Source organism: Protomyctophum parallelum (assembly GCF_964188405.1).
Source record: "Protomyctophum parallelum genome assembly, chromosome: 10".
In the NCBI taxonomy this organism is placed as follows: domain Eukaryota; kingdom Metazoa; phylum Chordata; class Actinopteri; order Myctophiformes; family Myctophidae; genus Protomyctophum; species Protomyctophum parallelum.
The window spans coordinates 38,031,691-38,055,539 of record NC_139704.1 but is presented as its reverse complement, the minus strand read 5'-3'; the positions used below and the strand labels follow the sequence as shown (position 1 = coordinate 38,055,539).

The following is a 23,849-nucleotide window of genomic DNA, read 5'->3' as shown; positions in this document are numbered from 1 at the left end:
ACTCCCTTTGAAATAACAGTTTTTTTGTGTGCCCTTTCAAATACATTTGAAAAGATGACATCTTTCTTAAAAGGTGTTACCAAGTCACTGCAAAATCTTAAGTTTCAAAAGCTTTATACCAAGTTATTCCCTAGTCATGACGATATGTAACTATTAGTTTTCTTTAAGCTCGTTTTTTCTCAGTTGCCATAATGTTACACAGCTACGTTTACACAATTCTTTATTTCTCAGTTTTGATCATTTTTATTTTACACTTGTCTTGGCAATGTAAACGTGTGTTTGTTTTCGCATGCCAATAAAGTGTCTTTTAACCCATTTTGGGCGGGAACCCCTTCTGGTGTTTTAAACACTATGTTATAATTTAGCTATTGAAAAATAGCAGACCTACAAGCTCGTAGCGCGCCACTCGGTGGCGCACTACGAGCTTGTAGGTCTGCTATTTTTGAAAAATCGTAAAAATGCGGCACAAAAATCTTTGAATATAACTATATTCTCTCAGAAGACTTTTTATTTATTTCGACGTCAGGCCTAAATGGGTTTAATTGACAGACTGACTTGGAGGGAGACGGAATAAGACGACTAGAAAAGACAGCACAGAGGAGGGGGAGACAAGTGCAACGGAGCTCAGCGACCGAGGAAACCAACACACGGCATCAAACGGCAGTGGTTCAACGCCCCACAATCAACACCCCATATAACCCAGCTCCATGGCCTGCATACCATCCATGCACTGCTGCCTCCAGCCCTGCCACACACACACACACACACACACACACACACACACACACACACACACACACACACACACACACACACACAGAGGCCCAGAACAGAACAGAACACACACAAACTCCCAGTACTCCTACACACGACCACTAGAATGTCGCCGTCATTACACAATACACTAGTCACCCACCGAGAGAGAGAGAGAGAGAGAGAGAGAGAGAGAGAGAGAGAGAGAGAAAGAGAGAGGGGGGGGAGGGGGGTTCTTGTACTTGAGCGGACAATCAACTTTTTGTCCAAACTCTGCTGAGTCTTCTCAGCTCAAAAGGCAGCACCTTTCCGACGCTGTGCGGTTTGGTCACCTGCCCTATAGGGGCCAACATGACGTCTTCCAATGCAAGTCTCCACCGAGGAAGAAGAGGGGGGGGGGGGGGGGGGATGGGGTCGTCAAAAAAGCCGGGAAATTCTTTCATGACATCTTGAAACAAAAACAATTGTAGATTTTTCCGTTCGAGGGACATTAGCGAGGGGGGGGGGGGGGGGGGGGGGGGATCATATTCAGCCCAAGCGGAGCGGGGGTTGAAGAGGAGGTCTTGGGTACGACTCTCTGGTCTCCTAGCCAAGTTGAATGTTGTGCCTGGCAGCCCTCGTGTCCTCAGAGAGGCCCCCCCCCCGTCTATCTAGCACTGTTAAATGCACAATGAAAAGCACCTGCGTCATCATGGCTGGAGACATTACATATCCACACGCACGCTTCTAGCGAGCCCTTTGAACTGGAATTTATTACAAAATAATAGTACGGTAATAGAGCAATAATGTGCACTCCGCTGGGATCACAACAACATCCATTATATTTTTCTTGAATGCACAATTAAAAAGGGACACGACCAAATACGACTTGCTACAACGTTCAAATGTCAAAGATGTTGGCTACCACACCAGCACCAGGCCTGCCAAACATAGAAAATGCATTATGTAAAACCTACGTCGAGTTCAAAGAAGGTCCTAACTTGAGGAACCAGTGGGGTGGGATGAAAAGTAGGAGGAAGGGATCACTTGAGGGATCAAGTGTTGCTTGTTGATTTGCGGGTCCTATTCATTAATAGTCATGTTGCAGACCAATTGTCCCTCCAGCCCATATAGGCCCCCTGGGAATCCCCATATAGGCCCCCATATAGGCATCCCCATATAGGCCCCCTGGGAAACAAGGTCCCAGGTGTGATTCCCGGACCCGGGATGAGTGTGATTGTCTTGTCTATGAGCAAGACAATCAACCCACAATTCCGTCAGAGTCCGTCTGATCAAAGACACACACACACACACACACACACCTGCATAGCATCTCGGTGAGGCGTACAAAGCCCACGTAGGCCAGTTCGAAGGCGCCACGGTGACGAGACTGAAGAAGCTGCTGGCGGAAATAGAGACCCACCCCTTCCACCTGAGAGAGAGAGAGAGAGAGAGAGAGAGAGAGAGAGAGACACAGAGAGAGAGAGAGAGACAGAGAGAGAGACGTTACTAGATAAATAACTTTTACAAAACAGTGAAGTTCATTCAGTCGAAATTTTAAATAAATGTTTTCTAAATCATGACAATTTTCGGAGAGATTTGAGGCACATTTTAACGATTAAAAAAAAATAGCAGACCTACAAGTTCATAGCGCGCCACTCGGTGGCGCGCTATGAGCTTGTAGATCTGCTATTTTTCAATAGCTAAATTATAACATAATGTTTGAAACACCAAAAGGGGTTCCCGCCCAAAACGGGTTAAAAACAATAAAAAGCTCAGTGTACATTGTTTTCGGTGTACCGTGTTATGTTTTTGTCATTTTAGGGGGAATTCTTAAGCTTTATTTAACAGTTACAGTGGAGAGAATAGGGGAGTTACCATGCAGCAGAGTCAGGGACCCGTGTGGTATGTGACCTACTGGCCTAACTTTTATTTTAGTTCTAATGCAGAACTTGTGAAGTGTTTCATTTCCATTGTCCAAGCCATTGTCACAGGGCAACACCAGAGGAAGTGCAACGAACCATGTACAACCCAGATTTGGCACAAACAAGGGACTAAATTATTTTCGCTCCTATGGCACCAAAATGTGGAACGCCCTACCAACAGTCATTAAGACATGTGAATCCCTTGACTCCTTCAAAACCGCTCTCAAAAGGGCACCTACGGACGGCTGCAATTCGAAACTGGCCCCCGTAAAATCTGAATCACTCTGAATCACTCTGAATCACCACTCACTGTAGTGAGGGGAAAGTGTCTATTTGTACGTCTCTAAATGTTTTGATGAATTGAACATGGTGGACCCAATTTACAATTTAGGCATTTAGCAGACGCTCTTAATCCAGAGCGACTTACAATAATCAAGAACAAAAGCATGGGAACACATCACAAAAGCATTTATCCCTCTTGTAAACAAGTGCAATGCTTAATTGGGTCGACCACTCACAGTTAACAGTCTTTGTATTGAGTTTGTGCTTGAAATGTACTGTAATTCTGCAAACTGTAACTTAATACATATTTCAATCAATCAATCAATCAAAGGCTGTCATGTGTAGAAAAGATCTACAAGCTCACATCGCATAACAAAGTGACAAACCGCGAGCTTGTAGATCGGCCATTTTGCAGCACTCAAACAAAGCACACATCTCCGTCGCCGTAGCCAGTGTGTGCCCGACCATGTCAAGCGTGAGAGCGGCATGTCACTAGCGTGACAAGTGTGTTCAAATAAGGACGCTGAGACATCCACATAATGACCACCGTCGGTAAAACCGTCAAGTTAGTAATAGTGTTAGTAACGTTATTCTAGCTACACACACGCGCACACACACACACACACACACACACACACGGCCACGTTATGTTTTCTGTCGCAGTGTGTAAACACATGAGTGTATTGCAGGTGAGGGGCAGGGCGAGGCGGACGCAGGCCTCCAGTGCCCTGTCATTACACTGTGGGCATCGCCACCACAGAGAGGAGGCCAGGCCTCGGCCGTGGCCCTGTGCCAGTCTGGGGTGGCACGGAGGGCAACCGGGAGGGGGTTGTTGGTGAATGCTGGGAGGGGGGGGGGGGGGCAGGCACAGCTCCTCCGTGTGAAAAAAGCCTGCAGGGGCCTACCGTATACGGGTGGATGTGGGGGTTAGACAACATGTAAACTAACACAGGCACGGTATACCCGCAAGATGCTCGATGTTACATCATCTCCTCTATAACCCTTACCCCCGTTCCCTGGGAGCCCAATCCTTACGGGATCCCTCCCTCCCTCCCTCCCTCCGCCCACCCTGCTCCTCTCCTCGCCCGCAGGTTTACGATACGATTGCAAACGTAGCGCTTAAAACTGACCCCTTATTTTGGATTTTTTACCAAAACACGCCCAAATGACTGGTCCATCAACTCGACTGACCCTGTTGTTGGACCTAAAGTGGACCGACCGAAAACACCAAAGTATGGACAGAGGGGCAAACCGCAGCAGTACCAGCCTCGATGACTTATCACATGGCTGGCCAGAGTGGACAGTTGCAGGGCATAGGCCTGACCTCACCGGAGGGGTAAAAATGGGAGCGACAGTCACCGTTTTGAGAGGGCCACACGGTGGCTTGGAGCAGACCGCTGCGGCGCAGCGTGGTGCAGTGTGGTAGAGTGCGGTGCCGAGTCGGGCCGCGCCAGACTCTGGCTACGACTATTTAAAGTGTTCCGACTCCCTGAAGGTTTTTGAGTGACTGTTAACCCATTTTGACCTGAGATCAGATTCTAAAATAGCAGACCTACAAGCTCGTAGATCTGCTATTTTTCAATAGCTAAAGCATGACATAATGCCATAACACCAAAAGGGGTTCCCGCCGAGAATGGGTTAAAAGAGGCAGAGCAGGCATCCTGCACGGGGCGGTGAGGGAGGAGAGGAGGGTGGGGGGGGGGTTGACTTTATTTAGACGTCAACTTCCTGTTTGCAACGCGCCTTGTCTCCCAGGAAAAACTTCCATGTGCCGGAGAAATGAAGTTTCCCAACTCTAATTACACACATGGCTCTGGGCCGTCGTGTCGCGCGCGCTGACCCAAATAGCTTGACTTTTTTTCTGCCTCCCCGAACGACAGCGGGCCTCAGTCTGAGCATGGCTGGCAGTCTGGTGATAATCAGAATGCTGCTCTGCACTCATTCCTGTTGTTGTTGTTGTTCCGTCTAATGACCACAAGCCCCCCCAAGGGGAGTTTGTTATGCAATTCTGACCAAGAGAGACTGACTGGGCTAAAGGGCTGCAGTCAATATATTCTGCAACAAAAGGTTCACTGTTCCACTTCTCTTTTACCCTAGTAAAGGTTTCTGTTAATTTGATTCTAAATGGTGCTTTTCGACGACACAAACGAAGCGAGCCGGGGTCCTGGATCTGTTTCCATGCGCTACAGCTACTGCTTTCAGATTAGGTTCCCAGAAAATCATTCGGGCCCTGCTGGTACACTAACCCCCGAGTTCTGGGAACTCAAAAATGTTTCTAAAATAGGCAAAATAGGCAAAAACACTCTTGGGAGTTTACAAATGGATAAATTAACATAACAAATAAATTATTCGCCAGCTATTTCGCTTCTCTCATTCCATGTTCTATTATTTTATTCAACATATTTAAACAGTGCTGTATCAAGCAAAATTAATGTAGCATGAAAGCGTACTGGGGGACCAGGAGACTCCCATATAGGGAGAAGATGAACAAACCGCAGCCATCAGACGGAATGCCAAATATTTTTAACAAAATGACACAAGTAGTTTTGACCTTTCATGGCTGTAGGGACCCATGTCTAAACATTGTGTTTACCCTTAGGGGACCGGCAGGGGTAGTGTACTGTATGATGAATACACAGTACGGTAGCTAATCTTTTAAACCAAACATTAAATGAGACCCCCGGCTGTCTGGCCCGCTAAAACTGAAAAGAAAAACCACGATCCATTCTTAGTCCACTCTGCCCTCCTCTGGTCTGTCCCATGAGACAAGGCTGTGTTTGTGGAACTTTTGAGGGACACCAACAGGTTTTTGTTTTTTTTCAGTCAGCCCCAAACGACAACACACAACAGCGGGAGTGGGATAGAGAGAGAATGGCATGATATGAACAGCAGGGAAGCCGAGCAAAGCTGTCATTTACCAGACGAATGAAGCCTAAAACCCCCCACAAGATAGAGCAAAAAAGACAAACAAAGTATAGTGCTTCATTTTAAAGACTTTTGACTTATGAGAAGACAACAACCCCCGCCATCACAGACTGGGATATTCACCGTTTTTAATATAGTATATGACCTAATAGGAGAAAATGGATATTTATAAATCACTTATATTAACTTGACGATGACACCGTTTTGTGTGCGAGTGTTTCTCTCTCTCTCTTCACCGCAGCCACAAAGCCAGACGAATGGCGCTGTCTCTTCTGTGTAACCAGTGTTCCAACCAATACAGTCCGAGTAAGGCTAAACAAACACAGAGATGTCAAACTCCCTGAGACCTCCTGGACTTACCGCACAGCGCACACACACACACACACACACACACACACACACACACACACACACACACACACACACACACACACACACACACACACACACACACACACACACACACACACACACACACACACACACACACACACACACACACACACACACACACACACACACACACACACACACACACACACACACACACACACACACACACACACACACACACAAGATGGAGGCAGCAGCGCTCTGCATCCATCTGTCTCTCCCATCTGACATTCACGTTACATTCCGTCGCTCTCTCTCTCTCTCTCTTCACTCCTCGGCTCTGGATCATCGATAGAAAGAATTAAACATGGCAGCATCGTCCGTGTCAACAACTGCTTTGGTTGCCATGGCGCCGCCCGCCCCAGCGACGGAAACATCTGCGGGGGTTGCCGGGCCAACGGGATCCCAACACATGGACGCCACGCCGGTGGTGGAAAGATGTGTCTCGGTGTCAGCGACACGTTGCGAGGTCTCGCCGAGACACACACACACACACACACACACACACACGTTTGACAAAGCATGTCATCTCTATTGGTAAGGCAGAGTAACTTTGGTCTACGCAGATTCCAAAGGTTTGAACTCTACTTGAGCTTGTAGATCTGCAATTTTTTTGGGGGGCTAACGTTCCCACAAGAATATGGACGCTGCAGCACGAGTGCTTCAAAGAGCGAGTGGCAACCGTAAGGGGGGGGGGGGGGGGGGGGGGCAGAGGGTAACAAGACAACTCACCCCGTTTCTGTTTTCCTCCCAGAATTTTCCCCAGTGAGGGGTGGGATAGGCTGGACAGCAGACGGCTGGACTTTGAATTTCTCTAACTATAAACTTTCATGACAGCAGACAGCCTAAGTACAAATATCATTTATGAAAAGCTACTACAGTGATGTCTGTTCACAGAACTTGTTGTAGGATAGGGTCAATATAAGTAAAATAATATAGCCTTTCCACAGGAGGAGTATCTTTTTATATTTTTCCAAAAATAATACAAACAGCCATTAATAGCATATTACAAAGTTATCCCCCTCACTGGTGAAAATTCCGGGAGGAAAAACGGGCAAGCACCGGGGTGAGTTGTCCAGTATTCGGGCAGAGGAGGGGGGGGGATGGGGGAGGACAACAGGAATGTTCCTGTGGTCATCACAGAGACCATGCTGTTGGCTTAACGAGCTGCAGTGCCGTGCAGACCGCGAGGGGATGATGGCACGGCGACGACGACGTCACCTCTTAATAACGCCGTCGTGGTGACGTCTTTGGCGAGGCCAGGAGGTCGTTACTGAAGCCGCGTTGAGCAGACTCGTGACGGCCATTTGCAAAGTCACACGTTTGGAAATGTTCAACGTTCAAGATCGGCTTGTCTCTCCCTCGACTTTAACTTTAGCGTACAATCAACTCTTAACTTAACCCCTTTTGGTGTTAGCATTACGTTATGCTTTAGCTATTGAAAAATAGCAGATCTACAAGCTCATAGCGCGCCACCGAGTGGCGTGCTACGAGCTTGTAGGTCTGCTATTTTTGGAAAATCGAAGAACGACTGACATAGAAACATAGCTTTTTCAGAAAACTGTCAGGATGTGGAAGACATTTTTAGAATCTGATCTCAGGTCAAAATGGGTTAATAGCTTACACAGTAAAATCTGTGCTAATGTAACTCTCCGAGTTGAAAATGGCTAAATTAAGTAGCAGCAAAGAGTATTTTACTGTGCAGCATAAATGCACAGAGAAATGTGGCCATTATCCCTATAGACAGCTGGCAATGCTAGCGAGATAACCCATATTTATCTCAGAATAGACTGAAAATAATTCTAAATCCTATAGGACTATATTCAGCATGAGAAGCCATGACTCTACCGAGGTCTAACCAGGACATATAAACTATAGTCCTTCATACATGCACACACACAGCAGTTTGTTACTTCCTACTTTCTCTATACACATTTCCTCTCATAGGGGTGTAAATATATGGTGCGCACGCAAGCGCACGCGCACACACACACAACACACACACAACACACACACGTCTGAGTGGTTCAGCATGTTAAACTCCATAATAACAAGGGTACCAGACATAGGCTGTACTTGACTGTGTAGGGGGTAAATGGCGGGGTGTGTGTGTGTGTGTGTGTGTGTGTGTTTGTCCTGCTCAGGCTTTTCCTCCTGGAGGTGGAAGTGATTTGGAAAGAATGCAGGGGAAAGGGAGGGGCGTCGTGGCTGTTAAAACCAGCGGGTCGGCCTCAAATGAAAGCGCGGCGCTAACGAGGGCGGATGCTAATTGAAGAGGCTCCCAGCGTGGCGGTGCGCGTGTGCGCGCACACACAAACGCACACACACACACACACACCGTTCTATAGTACAGTACGTTCATCCACGTTCAAAACACACACTGTAAACATGCCGTGAGACTAGTGTGCATGTGTGTGTGTGTGTGTGTGTGTGAGAGTGTAACAGAGAGAGAGAGGGATGCGACGTAAACAGCTATGTAGGAGTCAGGGGATGTTGTGTGTTGATGTCATTCATGTACAATTTGGAGTTTTTTACATTGTATTTCAGACTTTTATATTTTTTACATGAATGTTGAGTACTGGTGTTCTTGGTTTGTCCTGTATCTGTCATGAATCTGTTGTCTGTCCTGTCTTATGTACAACAAACTGTACTGTATATAGGGATGTTCGATATTGGCTTTTTTCCAGATATCCGATTGTCCGATATTGCCCAACTCTTAACCCATTCTGACCTGAGATCAGATTCATACGAGGTTTCCACTGGACACACACTGGTCTGATTAACCCATTCTGACCTGAGATCAGATTCTAAAAATGTCAGTCGTTCTTCGATTAAAAAAAAAATAGCAGACCTACAAGCTCGTATCGCGCCACTCGGTGGCGCGATATGAGCTTGTAGATCTGCTATTTTTCAATAGCTAAAGCATAACATGATGCCAACACCAAAATGGGTGCCCGGTCAGAATGGGTTAATTTCCGATTTCAACAGATACCGATAAATGCAGGCTTTTTTTTCCACCAAAAGTAAACGTTAACACACATCTAATAAAATAAAATAACTACAATATGAATATAATATCTAGTTCAGACCTCACAGATGCGCAACATTATTCTGCTCTAGATTTGCTTGCTTAGTGGTAAAATAGCACGCATAAAAGCGATACAGATATTTTCCCCGATATTACATATTCATGCCATTATCTGCTAATAATATCTGGAGGCTGATAATGTCGGACATCCGCTTCAAAGCACTGGCAAGTGGCTGTGGGAATCGTTCCTCCCCTCTTGCTGTGGTCCCATGTGCTAGGTGTGTGTGCTGTGGTCCCATGTGCTAGGTGTGTGTGCTGTGGTCCCATGTGCTAGGTGTGTGTGCTGTGGTCCCATGTGCTAGGTGTGTGTGCTGTGGTCCCATGTGCTAGGTGTGTGTGCTGTGGTCCCATGTGCTAGGTGTGTGTGCTGTGGTCCCCATGTGCTAGGTGTGTGTGCTGTGGTCCCATGTGCTAGGTGTGTGTGCTGTGGTCCCATGTGCTAGGTGTGTGTGCTGTGGTCCCATGTGCTAGGTGTGTGTGCTGTGGTCTCATGTGCTAGGTGTGTGTGCTGTGGTCCCATGTGCTAGGTGTGTGTGCTGTGGTCCCCATGTGCTAGGTGTGTGTGCTGTGGTCCCATGTGCTAGGTGTGTGTGCTGTGGTCCCATGTGCTAGGTGTGTGCGTATTGCAGTCATCAAGAGTCAAGTCACCGGAAGCCAACTGATGCTGAATCAATTATAGACCACCGACTGCCATCAGTCAAGTTCAAGACTGATGGCAGTTGCCTTTAAAGTAGAAGTACTGGTAGAAGTAGTACAGGAATAGATGTTGTGCTGAGATATAAAACATAACATACAGGTACATATAGACCTAAACACTCAAATGAAGATGCATGGCCTATGTTCACTCTAGCATGAAATGACCAAGAGAACAATCTGTAGTTAAGTGTGCCTTCGGGCTACAAACAAACAAAACGTGGATAGGAGGAGGTACTCGGCCACAGCCAGAAACATGTCATTTGTAGCATGGATTGTTCATTATTTGATCTGAAATGCAACGTTGTAGGAGGGTTGCAGGCTGAAGACAGCATGATGTCACATACTGTCTGGTTCGCACACTTACTATGCAAATGTGCACATTTTTGGATATTACTCTTCCAGATTCTGTCCGCAAATCGTTACACAGTATCTCTATAGTCATGTGTTCAAGACGGATCTGTCCGATATTTCATATTCCATCCTAATTGGCTAATATTGGCTTGCGAAGTTTGCACGATTAGCCCGTTTAGCCCGTTTCTAACAAAAAGCCTCAAATCATGAACGCAGCGTGCAATTTACGTTACATCTTTCACAGACTTTCCTACTAGGCTGAGGAATATATCCCACCCTTTTCACATAGGCCTGTTATAGCGCCACCAACAGGTGGCGCTATAACAGGCGTAAGAAGAATCCCTTTTCACATTGGCCTATTATTGCGCCGCGCCAGTTACAGAACGTGCCATTCTGTGAGTGTGTGCGTGTGACTGTGTGTGTGTGTGTGTGTGTGTGTGTGTGTGTGTGTGTGTGTGTGTGTGTGTGTGTGTGTGTGTGCCCTCTGACCTGTTCCTCTGTGATGAGGCCATGATGAGGGTGTGTGTTGTCATGGTGGGTGCAGTGCAGGGGCAGGCTCTGGCACAGCTGTCCCAGAAGCATGGACACTTCCTTCATGCTCCGCCAACAACACACCAGAACCATCTGGGCTGTCACCCTGTAGCCCTCCGCACTGTCACGGCCTGAAACACACACACACACACACACACACACACACACACACACACACACACACACACACACACACACACACACACACACACACACACACACACACACACACACACACACACACACACACACACACACACACACACACACAGGTTATCTTGACCATTTTATTGCTCTTTTATTAACCCATTCGACCTGAGGACGATTCTACAAATATCTTCTAAATCCTGACAGTTTTCTGAAAAACCCATGTTTCTCTGTCAGTGGTGCTCAACGTTTTTCATGTCAAGGACCCCTAACATTATCTGTATTTGGCCGTGGACCTCCATCTGAAAATATGTTGTTCCAGGGACCCCCCCAGGAGCAAGGATTTGAGTTAAAAACTCGATTTTTCAAAAATAGCTGACCTGCAAGCTCGTAGCGCACCACTCGGTGGCGCGCTACGTGCTTGTAGATCTCCACTGTCTAAACTCCCATTTGGGAGACAATATAAAAAAAACAAAGCCTATCCTGTTTTTAGAGCATGCGTATCCGCGATATCTCCGTGTTTGGTATAGCCGGTATCATTGATATACATCGGATCTTTCCAAGCGTGCTGTATGCCTGCAGTAAATTCCACACACAGATGCGTACAAAGTACAAACACGCTTGGTGTAGCTCGTCCATAAAACGTTTTAATTTCAAAGAACGCCCGTAAATGAGAGTGTACATTTGTACACCCTCAGAGTTCATTGAGGGTACTTCATTTTTTTTTTTTAAGATATTTTTTTGCGGCTTACGCCTTTTATTGGTTTTTTAAGGGACAGACAGTAGGCTGACAGGAAACGGGAGAGAGATGGGGGGATGACATGCAGTAAAGGCCGTGTCGGGTCCGGGAGTCGAACCCGCGGCACACTGCGACTGGATTACCAGTCCGGTGCCCAGACCGTTACGCTACGGCCTGGGCCTTGAGGGTACTTCATTGAGGGTACTTTTGGGCTTGGATGGTCAGATACTGTATAAACACAAGCACATTTACGTGAAACACCAAAATAATACACTCTTACAATCACATACAGCCATCAGTAAAATGCTGAAGCCGAGTGCCTCCTCCCATTCTCAGCAGTGCCTTGATTCATCCTACATTAACCATTGCATTATCACTGCCATGCCTGTTCCAAGTAAAACATGGAGTGGAAGTGAAACAGTGACCTCCCCAGGACGGAAGGGATTCTGCATTCACAAGCACACTGCCAGAGTAAAACACAGAAAACACCTGTGATTCCATGATTGAATTTGTCCCGGTGAGGTGTTCCTATTCATAGCCATGTGAAGGATATTGATGAAGGGGACAAAAAAAGGATGTAGCCTATAAGCCTCGAGACAATTGAGACGTCCTAATATTATATGAACAGAAATGTGTCAGTCAGTCTGCGTGCACATGGGGTATTGTCCCTTGGCATATGCAAGAAGGCAATTCTTCACAAAATGAAGCTGTTTATTTGCCACAGGCTATGGGATCTCTAGCTACTGCTGCCGCAAGCTATGGGATCTGTACACACTATAATATTGAGTGACTAATTTATTTACCCTGTTGTTTATTATCTCTAGAGCTAATGCTTACTCTGCTTAGTCCGATGTAAATCACTCTGGGTAAGATAAATGATAAATGCCTAAATTAAATGTTTTATTGATACATCACTAAACCAATGAATTGCTTACAAAAAGAATAATTCCCAATTATTCCATTTGATCGGCTAATCTATAAACCTTAAACGTAACAGACTGCTGTTGTGCGTGCTGGTTAAAATGATGTCTTCGTTAGAGCGTTCCGTCTCTGACTGACCTGTGCTATCATGCGTCGGTGTGTGATTCTCTCCAGGCTGGGAGTCCAGCTCCCTGGCGTCGGTGAAGAAGTCATTTGTGTCCCTGGGCTGAATCTCCTGTAAGATCCTCTGAAGACCTGCCGAAGTATCTGCACACACACACACACACACACACACACACACACAGTTTCATTATGAGCATTGGGTGTTGTTAGTACCATGGATACGGTATTGATGTTCAATGTTTATTGGCATAGTGCAGGGGTGGGCAACTGGCGGCCCGGGGGCCACATGCGGCCCCCACCTTCACTTAATGCGGCTAATATCAGGTTAATATCAGAATACTGAGATAATATTGGTTTCAGCTGTTACAATTCCACAACATGCAAACATGACCCGCTTTAATTACTTCAGTCTAAATTAGTAGCTCAATGCTCAACACAAGTACTGTATAAGTAAAGGCATTTGAAATTACATAATAATTATAATTTTCAGGATTCCAATTCAAAAATAGCAAAAAATAATTCAAGATTTCAATTCGAATATAGCAAAAATAGCAATAGTAATACCGGTATATGGCCCTAGGGAGTGAGTGTGGAAATATAGTGGCCCTTTCCATCGTCAAAGTTGCCCACCCCTGGCATAGTGTCTTATTATGGAGTACATTTTGTGTTCTGGAGCTCAAAATGTCAAGCATTAGCTTGAACACAGTGCCAAACCCCACCCCAGGGTAGTTACCTGCTTCTGTATCCATGGGGATAAGACCCTCTGGGGAGGAGCTCTGGACCACCGGGGACACCACGTCGGACATCCTGTAGCACGCTGTGATCAGCTCAGACACCAGACTCCTCCACAGCTCCGTCTGGCTCAAACAACTGGACACATGTTGAATATGGTTTTGTAATGTAGCTCAATTGAATTGCACTGTTGTGTTTATACCACTTTAAAGAAGACAATGGGACAATGGCCATTCACACCTAGTGCCATCCCTAATCAGTGGGATTGAGCTCATGCTGTGAGTGTTTATAGGCAGGAAAGTGAGGGAACTGCCCAGAGATCCGAAGTCCCGTTAGTCCGAACATGCATTAAGGCTGGCGAACATGCACTGCTCCCGTGCTTGTGGTTATGTTTAGGTTAGGGTTAGAGATAGGGATAGTAATGTCGGAACAATTAACCTTCTGACTAATGACACGGCACCGGAAGTGACACATTCGATTCGATTTGAATTGTTTGAACTTGACGCCACAACATTGTTCCACCTCCCTTTTCCCCCGTTTTTAGTATTGATAAACCGTCTAGGAAATAAAAACTAATTTTAATTGCAAGCAAGAAGTTAATAATAATAATAATAATAATATCTCAAACTTATATAGCGCTTTTCTGAGTACCCAAAGACGCTTTACATGGGGGGGGGCTTTACAGAGGTAACAACAAATAAAAACAACTTTAATAGAAAAAGGAAAAATAACACTAAAAGCTAAAGAACATTAAAAGACAGTGAAAAGGGTTAGCTAGGGAAGGCAATTTTGAAGAGGTGGGTTTTGAGGGTGGATTTGAAGGTTTGAAGGGTAGGGGCATCTCTGAGTGCCTTAGGGAGGGCATTCCACAGGGTTGGGGCAGCAAAGGCAAAAGCTCTATCCCCCCACGTACGGCGTTTGGTTTTGGGGACGTCGAGGAGGTTTGCATCACCAGACCTGAGGGAGCATGGCGTTTGAGGAGGTCACAGAGGTATGGGGGAGCCAGGTTATTTAGTGCTTTGTAGGTGGTCAGGAGTGTTTTGAAGTGGATTCTTTGTTTAACCGGTAGCCAGTGAAGGTCACGGAGGACAGGTGTAACAGGACAAGTTGTCCCCGTCTGATGGTATTCGCACCGCTACAACACACACAAACACGCAGAAATGGCAAACCTTTCAGCCAGGGGAGCGTATTACTTGTGACTGCCTCTCTTGCCATAAACTATGAGTCAACAGCATTAAGGACTTAGGAGTCAACAAAGATCTAAAGTGAACTGAAGGAGAACATCTGCAGTTAATTGTGAAGGATTAAGAGATCTGTGTGGGTGGGAGAGCTTGAACAAGATACACACAAACTTTACGCCTCCAAAAAAAAACAAGCGTCCAGGAGGAGGCCTAAAGTAATTGACCCGGCCCGGAACAGTCTCTACTGTATTTCAGCAGCCATGTGTCGGCTTTCTATCCCTCGGCTTTACTGCACAGTAAAAAACCTTAGTGTTCGTTTAACTCAAAGTGGAAAATGAACCTGTAAGGGATTATACCGTTCACCGTCTTGATACAATGTTGCAGTGTTTTGTTGCAATGGTGCAGTGTTCAGAAGCCCTGTCTCTGTCTCTGGACACACGCAGGTGGCCTAACGGTCCAGAGTCAGACACAGACCTTCCTTCCTCACTCCTTCTCAGCTTCCCTTCTCTCACAGGTAATCAAAGAACTCACAATCTTAGAGTATATATATTCATAGAGAAGGCACCCAGAGGAAATCTTGAGGCGAAATGGACATAGTGGCCGAATGAAGGTATTGCAGCCTGGCCCCAAACACATGAACGCGCTGTCCGTTGACTAACATTGTACACGTTCACGACGGACGACGCTCGTGCGCGTTCAACGGCAGCGCGTTCATGTGTTTGGGGCCACTCACCATTGCAATCCGTCCCAGAATGCACTCTGTTCCTACCAGGAAGGAGGAGTGAATCCGCCTCATGCGCTTTTGAGCAACTTAATGCAAGTGGATGGGAGGAGAACTCGGGTGTCTTCTCTATAGATATATAACTCTATGCTCACAATGCACCGTGATGTGAGCTTGCAGGTCGGTCATTTGCCCTAGTTTTGTGTGACACCGTTGCACAACAAGTAATAAAATAGATGGATTATCACTTATCAGACTAATTGATTTAGTTTCTCGATTAAAAAATAAATATTGCAATTGCCTATGGCTCGAGGGATATTAAGACTTTTGAGGCAGCCACTCTGCTAAAAATATATATACTGTATATATATATACGTACCGGTATATATATATATATATATTCTTTTTATTTATTTATGAATCTTTAAAACAAATCAATTGCCCAATTCTAAAAAGTCATTCATAGAATAGTTGCAGTCCTGTGGTCCTGTTCTCACCCAGTAACCTCGCCTCACCAGGCTTTCCACCACCTCGGAGGAAAGCCTGGTCTCTGTTTCAAAAGTCCGTATGATCCTGTGGGGATATGGTTACGTCATGTTTTTTTAATATATTTTTTATCCCACGATTGTATAACCCATTTTTCACCCCTGTGTCAATCATCTAATGTGATCCTGGGCTCTACACACCCTCCACCAACCTAGTCCCCATATATGGGGGACAAGGGGAGAGCAACGGACTTGAACTCATGCTTCCTTCATGCCTGAGTGTCCAAGTTGCTCCTTTACACCTGACAGGGGGGAGTTTCCCTGGTTGGACGTAGCGCGTGGAAGGAACACGTTATTCCAACCAGTTCCTTTCCCCTCCATCAGGCGGGGACACGGGGAGAACATGCAAACTCCACACAGAAAGGCCCTTTCGCCAACCCCGCCTTCGGGTATGGGCACTGAGGAGGAAACACGCCGCCAGCACCCACAGCGTCCCGAGCGGGAATCGAACCCAGGACCTTCTAGCTGTGAGGCGACAGCACTACCAACTGTGCCACCGTGACCCCGTGGTTACGTCATGTTGTAGTATTGTTTTGTAGAAGACAGGCAGGAACAACAGGCGGCTGCAACTTCCTTTTCCCTCTCAATAAAAGCTCTCTTAGCCTGTAGCTTTTATTGAGAAAAATTGGTTTGAGGGAAAAGGAAGTTGCCGCCTGTTGTTCCTGCCTGTCGACTACAAAACAATACTACAACATGACGTAAGGATATCATCCGCTCCCGACAGGATCATATACCCTAAATTAAATGGTGCCCAGGCTACTCACCCAGTGCTGAGGTGCTGCAGGGCAGCGGTGATGCAGTGAGCTCTGCCGTAGAGGGGATAAGAGGCAGCGGCCTGCAGGAGAGAGGACTCGGCCCTCACCACCTCGTCCTTCAGACACTGCAGCAGGTACTGGATGACTGGAGACACACATATACTGTACATTTATATCAGTGGTTCTCAAAACATTTTCATGTCAATGACCCCAACAGTAACAGTTTGAGGGCCGCTAATTGTTTAATCCGGTGTTCCACCGCGCGTAAAACGCTATACCCGTCATTTGTTTAATGCGTTTAATTCGCCGTTTTTCAAATACCGGTAATTAAAAAGAAACAGCGGATTTATCCGGGACCCGATGAAGAGGCTGTCACGTTATGACGACGAAACCGGAAATAAAGTCATCACCTGGGCTGCTAGGGCTGCTAGGGCTTCTGGGAAATTGAGCCCAATGCAAGTGAACGGGGGGGTTTGTTTGGACTACAACTTGCTCTGCACTGTGGTTTCGTTCCACATTGTCATGGCCGCTGGCTCGTCTCATCATAACAAACCATCAAACCAGTTTTCGCCGGATTTTCGTGGTTGAAAGCGTATGCTCCAAAGGTAATAAAACTATCTCGGCAGCGTAGAATATTTGATTAAAATGCGGGTAAAGCGTTATGGAGTCAAACTGTTAATATGTATTTGACCTTGGACAGCCAGCTGAAAAATATGTGTGCATCTACAGCAGGGATGGGCAATTATTTTTCCCAAGGGGCCAAATGAGAAACCGAAAATATTTTGGAGGTCCGGGCCAAAAGGCTGAACTTAATTATGCATAATATCAATTTTATTTCTATATAAAAAGCAGTAAATGGCCATTTATGATGTACAATAAGACCGCCCCTCATTTCACACGGGTGTGATTTCTTTTACTTTCTACTTGCATGCTTGAGACGTTTCCTTTCCCAGTTGAAAACTATGTTTTTCTTTAAGTTACAAGTCATGTAAATACTAGCATTTTATTTTAACAATGAGAACATTGGAGGTAGCCGTTTTAATAGTTGTTCTTCCATACCAGGTCTGATCTACAGTATGAGCTCACAATGAGTAGGCAGGGAGGTGCAGCATTGTGAGCTTGTAGATCGGCAATTTTCGAATTTCGTATAAAATGGGTTTGAACCTTGAAGTGATTAAACTGCGCCTCATTTTGCTGGAACCCCCCTCAAGGACCCAAGGTGGTCCCTGGACCCCAATTTGAGAACCACGGATTCATTCAAGAAGTCACTTTTAAGAATATGGTAGATTTTGTCATACCCGTTACTGGCCATTGGCAAGTTGTTACTTGATAAGTCGGTCGACAGATAAGTACATTCCGTCACATTACTGCAAAGTGCAATGATGCATTACCGGTAATAACCCATTCTGGGCGGGAACCCCTTTTGGTGTTAGCATTACGTTATGCTTTAGCTATTGAAAAATCGCAGATCTACAAGCTCGTAGCGCGCCACTCGGTCTGCTATTTTTGAAAATCGAAGAACGACTGACATAGAAACATAGCTTTTTCAGAAAACTGTCATTTTTTATTTTATTTTATAATTTCTATCCCACGATTTTGTAACCCATTTTTCACCCCTGTGTCAATTATCTAATGTGATCCTGGGCTCTACACACCCTCCGCCAACATGGGGAGAGCAACGGACTTGAACTCATGCTTCCTTCATGCCTGAGTGTCCAAGTTGCTCCTTTACACCTGACAGGGGGGAGTTTCCCTGGTTGGACGTAGCGCGTGGAAGGAACACGTTATTCCAACCAGTTCCAAAATGTCATTTTCGAACAGACATTTTTAGAATCTGCTTTAGCTATTGGAAAATAGCAGATCTACAAGCTCTATGAACTTGTAGGTCTGCTATTTTTGAAAATTTGTTAAAATGTGCCTCAAATCTTTCAGAAAATTGTCATGATTTAGAAAACTTAATTTTCTTTTAAATTTCGACGTCAGACCTGAATGCATTAATCTGCCATGATCAGAGCTTTGGAACGGGGCCTTACCGGCCAGCGTGTTGAGCTCCAGGGTGAGGTCCTCCTCAGCAGCCTCATGGGGCCGTGGTGGTGGTGGTGGCGAGGGAAGCAGGAACGGGAGGTCCTGCTCCTGGGCACAGCGCAGCAAGGCCTGGGGCAGGGCGGGCTGATGGAGCAGCAGGGAGACGAGGTGAGCCGCCGACACGCTGTCGAAGGGTTTGGTGCTGGTGCTGAGGTCCAGGGCAGCCTGGAGGACGTCGTGTATCCTCTCTGGATCCTTTAACGGTTAGAGTAACCCGCCAGGGGCCAGGTTAGTTAAGAGAAAATGTCATTTATAGTGATGATATACTTTATATTCACTTGTGATGGGGAAATAAGGCTCCTTGTTGTTTCGTGGATTCAAACACAGAGACTCCACAGTCCACAGTGGTGGAAACTGAATTATAAACTTACAATTGAAATGCCTTCATATCGATTATATGAAACCAGAATTAGAATGCAAAATGATAGCAAACCCCTAACTATATCCTTGGGTTAGGTTGCATACAAACATAATTTACTTTCTGTGAAATAAAAGATATTCGGCAGAACTGAGAAGAATCTCCTACAACAGGGGTCCCCACTCCGCCAGGCTGGAGCCCACGACGATGAATAGAACATCTGTAGAAAAGCCTTCGATCGAAACTTTTTCGATCGAGCAGATGTTCTTGATGGGCTATTGAGTCGATCAAAAACGACCATTCACACCATCCCACAAAGCCCTGGCTGCAGATCAATGGTGCAGTGATTATCCTGTTAACCCATTCTGACCTGAGATCAGATTCATACGAGGTTTCCACTGGACACACACTGGTCTGAATAAGTACTACTAGGGTATTTTTTTAAGTGGGACAGCAATGTAAAATATGAGTGCTAATGTCCGTCTCATGCAATGCTAATGGCCAACCCATTAAAAAGTGGTTAGACTATTCAAATTGATATGCATTCAATTCATTCTTTAAGTCCAGTGTACTTTGTGAAACAGCCTGGTGGAGAAACAGCCCTGCAGGCAGAAACTGTGAGAGAATTTGGTTTCAAAGATGGTTTAGAAATTACATTGTAAATAAACATTCAGACATGTTCATGTTAGCACTTGGCAGAACCGTGTCTTCTGCAGTAGCAATACATACTTTGACACGAACAAAAGACATTTCTGTAACACAATTTAAACATGTCACATTTAGAATGTAATGATGACATGTTTAAAGAAGCCTTGGCTTGGAATGGTTCGACCATGGCATTCCAAGGATGATTGGCTTTCTGAGAAACCGGGGGGCTAGATAGATTTGACCACTGTTATCATTGCAATGCACAGTTTCCAGTTTCTTCTGGTTTCGAGATAACTTTCAGAGATAATCATTTATTCTTTCGTGAATGTTATTTCTCATTTGCTTTTTTCGTACTCTCTACTTGTCCTTGGAGGACACCCAGGCATAACCAACAGTCAGACACACCACATGCCTGTGTCCTTGGAGGACACCCAGGCATAACCAACAGTCAGACACACCACATGCCTGTGTGTCGGACCAATGGTATGTCTAACCAAAAGCATGCACCACACAGGAAGCCACGGGTGATCCTTTTTGGGGTGCACACACTTTTCCGACACACCAAAGGTCCGAAGCGCGGGGACACGCGATGCGATGCGAAAATGCGATGGTCCGACATGCGCTGCTCCCGTGCTTGCAGTTATGGTTAAGTTAGGGATTGAGGTTTCGGATCAATAATATGTCGGAACTAAAGCCTGTACCCTACTTTATTCATCCCAGAGGGGAAATGAAGGTGTTATAGCAGCTCTCATAGAGACATCAATACAAACACATTATTAAAACTAGATAAAGTGCCAATCGGCACAGGTCTCCACCAGAGCAGGTCAGGTTGTGGCCTCATGGTGGCGCTATAACAGGCTGTTGAGGAAGATTTGGGCCGGAGGTTGGTGTTGGAGGGATGCAGGTACAATGTTTTTCCATGTGTGCATACATAAGTTGTATACAGATCGCTGCAGTTATAGCTATAAACAGGAATTGGCCTGTTATAGCGCCACCGTGAGGCTGATTTTGAGGAAAAATTTGTGGCATGTCGTCCTCGGCCTAGTGAAAATGTGCATGTATAATTTAACGGAAATTGCACACTGTGTTTGTGATTTGTGGCCTTTTTTGGAAATGGACGAATCGTGTGAGCTTTGGAAGCCAATCTTAGCCAATCAGGATGGAAGATGGGAAATGGTGCCGCTCCGTGTTGATCACATGACTATGGAGATAGTGTATACCGATTTGCGTGAAATTTGGATAAAATCTGAAGGAGTAAGAATAGAAAATGTGTTTTACATACGTCGGCCTCCTGGTGGCGCTATAAAGAGCAGATGTGAAAAATTCCAGGCAAAGGTTTTTCCTTGGCCTCTAGGGAGTTGGCATACAAAGTTATCCACAGATCCGTGCAGTTAGAGGTAAAAACACTTTTGGGCCAGTTATAGCGCCACCTTGAGGCTGATTTGAAATTGTTCATGTGGCATTTCGTCCTCGGCCTAGTGGGAATGTGGGTGCCCAATTTCACGGAAATCACGCGATGTGTTCATGATTTGCAGCATTTTGTTTGAAACTGAGCACTCCTGTGAACTTTGGAAGCCAATCTTAACCAATCAGGATGGAGTGTGAGAAATCTGAAAGACCTGTTTCGTTGAATGGCTCTAGAGACTGTGTACCAATTTGCGTGATGTTTGGACAAAATCTGTAGGTGTACTGTGCAAAAACTTGTTTTGCACAAAGCGGCCTCCTGGTGGCGCTATAACAGGCCGTTCTGGAAAGTTTGGGGCAGAGGTTCATCGTTGGCATCCAGGGAGTGTGTGTGCAAAATTTGGCATCGACCGGGTTAACGGTGGCCGAGATTAGCTGCTCACGGACGGACGGACGGACGGACGGACACACGGACGGACACACGGACGGACGGAGTGCAAAACATACTCTCCCCGCATGCCTTCGGCCTGGTGGAGACAATAATCACACCCGTGTGAACAGAGTGGTGCAACTCCCCTCCCTCTCTCTCTCTCTCTCTCTCTCTCTGTCTCTCATTAGCAGGCAACAGTGCAGCACTAATACTATATCTCTCTCTCTCCGTTTCTGGCAAACAGCGCCCCTACTGGTACTCAGTCATACTCGTGCTCATTAATACATAGGTGAACACATAGGCGAACACGGACACATGGACATTGCTGTTCCTTGGAGTGGTTGCACCACTCAAAAACAACATCTAAAATAGGTATTTACCTGAAAGCATAGTCAACCTACAGCGGCAGCTGGTCAATAGAAGGTGCTAGTGCACCACCCCACACCACCACTAGATGGTGGTGGTGAATTACTAAACAATCAAACTAGTTGTCTCCACCAGGCCGAAGGCATGTGGGGAGAGTATGTTTTGCACTCCGTCCGTCCGCATGTCCGTCCGTGTGTCCGTGTGTCCGTGAACAGCTAATCTCGGCCACCGTTAACCCGGTCGATGCCATATTTTGCACACACACTCCCTGGATGCCAACCATGAACCTCTGCCCCAAACTTTCCAGAACGGCCTGTTATAGCGCCACCAGGAGGCCGCTTTGTGCAAAACAAGTTTTTCGATGCCATATTTTGCACACACACTCCCTGGATGCCAACCATGAACCTCTGCCCCAAACTTTCCAGAACGGCCTGTTATAGCGCCACCAGGAGGCCGCTTTGTGCAAAACAAGTTTTTGCACAGTACACCTACAGATTTTGTCCAAACATCACGCAAATTGGTACACAGTCTCTCTAGAGCCATTCAACGAAACAGGTCTTTCAGATTTATCAGACTCCATCCTGATTGGTTAAGATTGGCTTCCAAAGTTCACAGGAGTGCTCAGTTTCAAACAAAATGCTGCAAATCATGAACACATCGCGTGATTTCCGTGAAATTGTGCACCCACATTCCCACTAGGCCGAGGACGAAATGCCACATGAACAATTTCAACTCAGCCTCAAGGTGGCGCTATAACTGGCCGAAAAGTGTTTTTACCTCTAACTGCACGGATCTGTGGATAACCTGGTGGAGACCTGTGCCCGGAAGGGCACTTTTTCTAGTTCATTTCTATTGAGCAGAGGCATGAAAAGCAACACAACACCCTGAGTTCTCAACAGATTCCCACATGGTTTGTATGATACAGGATTAAGAATGCTGGCTTTCATACCAACATGCTTACAGTAGGTAGAGTGTAAACATAATGGCCTGACTGTAACTTATAAAACAACTACTTCTCTACTCCCTGAGCCAGGCTTGCACATACCTAAAGATCGAAGACTTGAGCACTGTGATGTCGAGACAGCTGGACAGACACTTCACAGGGGTTGTCAAGTGGGGTCCTACTTTCACCTACTAGTCTGGTGGCTGTGAGGATGTATTGTATGGACATTATCATATTGTTGTTTCAATGTTACCTGCAGTCCAACAGCTGATGGAGGGAGTTATTTCAATGTTACCTGCAGTCCAACAGCTGATGGAGGGAGTTATTTCAATGTTACCTGCAGTCCAACAGCTGATGGAGGGAGTTGCCGTAGCAACGTGGACGCCAGCTGCTTGACCTCCAGGAAGTTACTGGCTACGCAGTAGAGGACATTCTGAGCGTGCTCAGGAGTCACCACGTCACCCAGGGCAAAGACATCAGGTCCTATGTGGAAAAGAGGAACATTTGAACATGGTAGAAGTTTATTATACGTTTAGTTTTAAATGATGCGTCAATGAAAGGACTAATTAATACAAGAAATTAAAAAAAAACAATATTGGTCAATGAATGAATAAATACTTTCTTGGGTGATTAGTCTGAGCCCTAGAGCAGTGGTTCTCAAAGTGTGTGTGGGGGGGGGGGGGGGGGGGGCTGGGGGGTTCCAGGGGGTCCCCAGCTAAATTTGTTAATATCCATATTTTATACATTGAAAAATAGATATACAAGCTCACAGCGTGTGCTACCAATTTTTTTTTTTTACCAAATCTTCTCTTCTGGCACAAATCATTT

The 23,849-nt window shown here is 45.9% G+C and overlaps 1 protein-coding gene across 2 annotated transcripts in view; it reads right to left on the bottom strand.

Moving 5' to 3' along the window:
• Positions 1-23,849, bottom strand: part of thada (THADA armadillo repeat containing) — a 135,125-nt gene that overhangs the window by 98,374 nt on the left and 12,902 nt on the right. For both annotated transcript variants that reach the window (XM_083775633.1, XM_083775632.1), the window contains 7 exons: positions 23,359-23,504; positions 18,821-19,067; positions 16,797-16,932; positions 13,587-13,723; positions 12,869-12,997; positions 10,882-11,054; positions 2,055-2,164 (listed from right to left, as the gene is read on the bottom strand). In XM_083775633.1, coding sequence (XP_083631759.1) covers positions 2,055-2,164; positions 10,882-11,054; positions 12,869-12,997; positions 13,587-13,723; positions 16,797-16,932; positions 18,821-19,067; positions 23,359-23,504 — 1,078 coding nt within the window. The remainder of the gene's footprint in view (positions 1-2,054; positions 2,165-10,881; positions 11,055-12,868; positions 12,998-13,586; positions 13,724-16,796; positions 16,933-18,820; positions 19,068-23,358; positions 23,505-23,849) is intronic.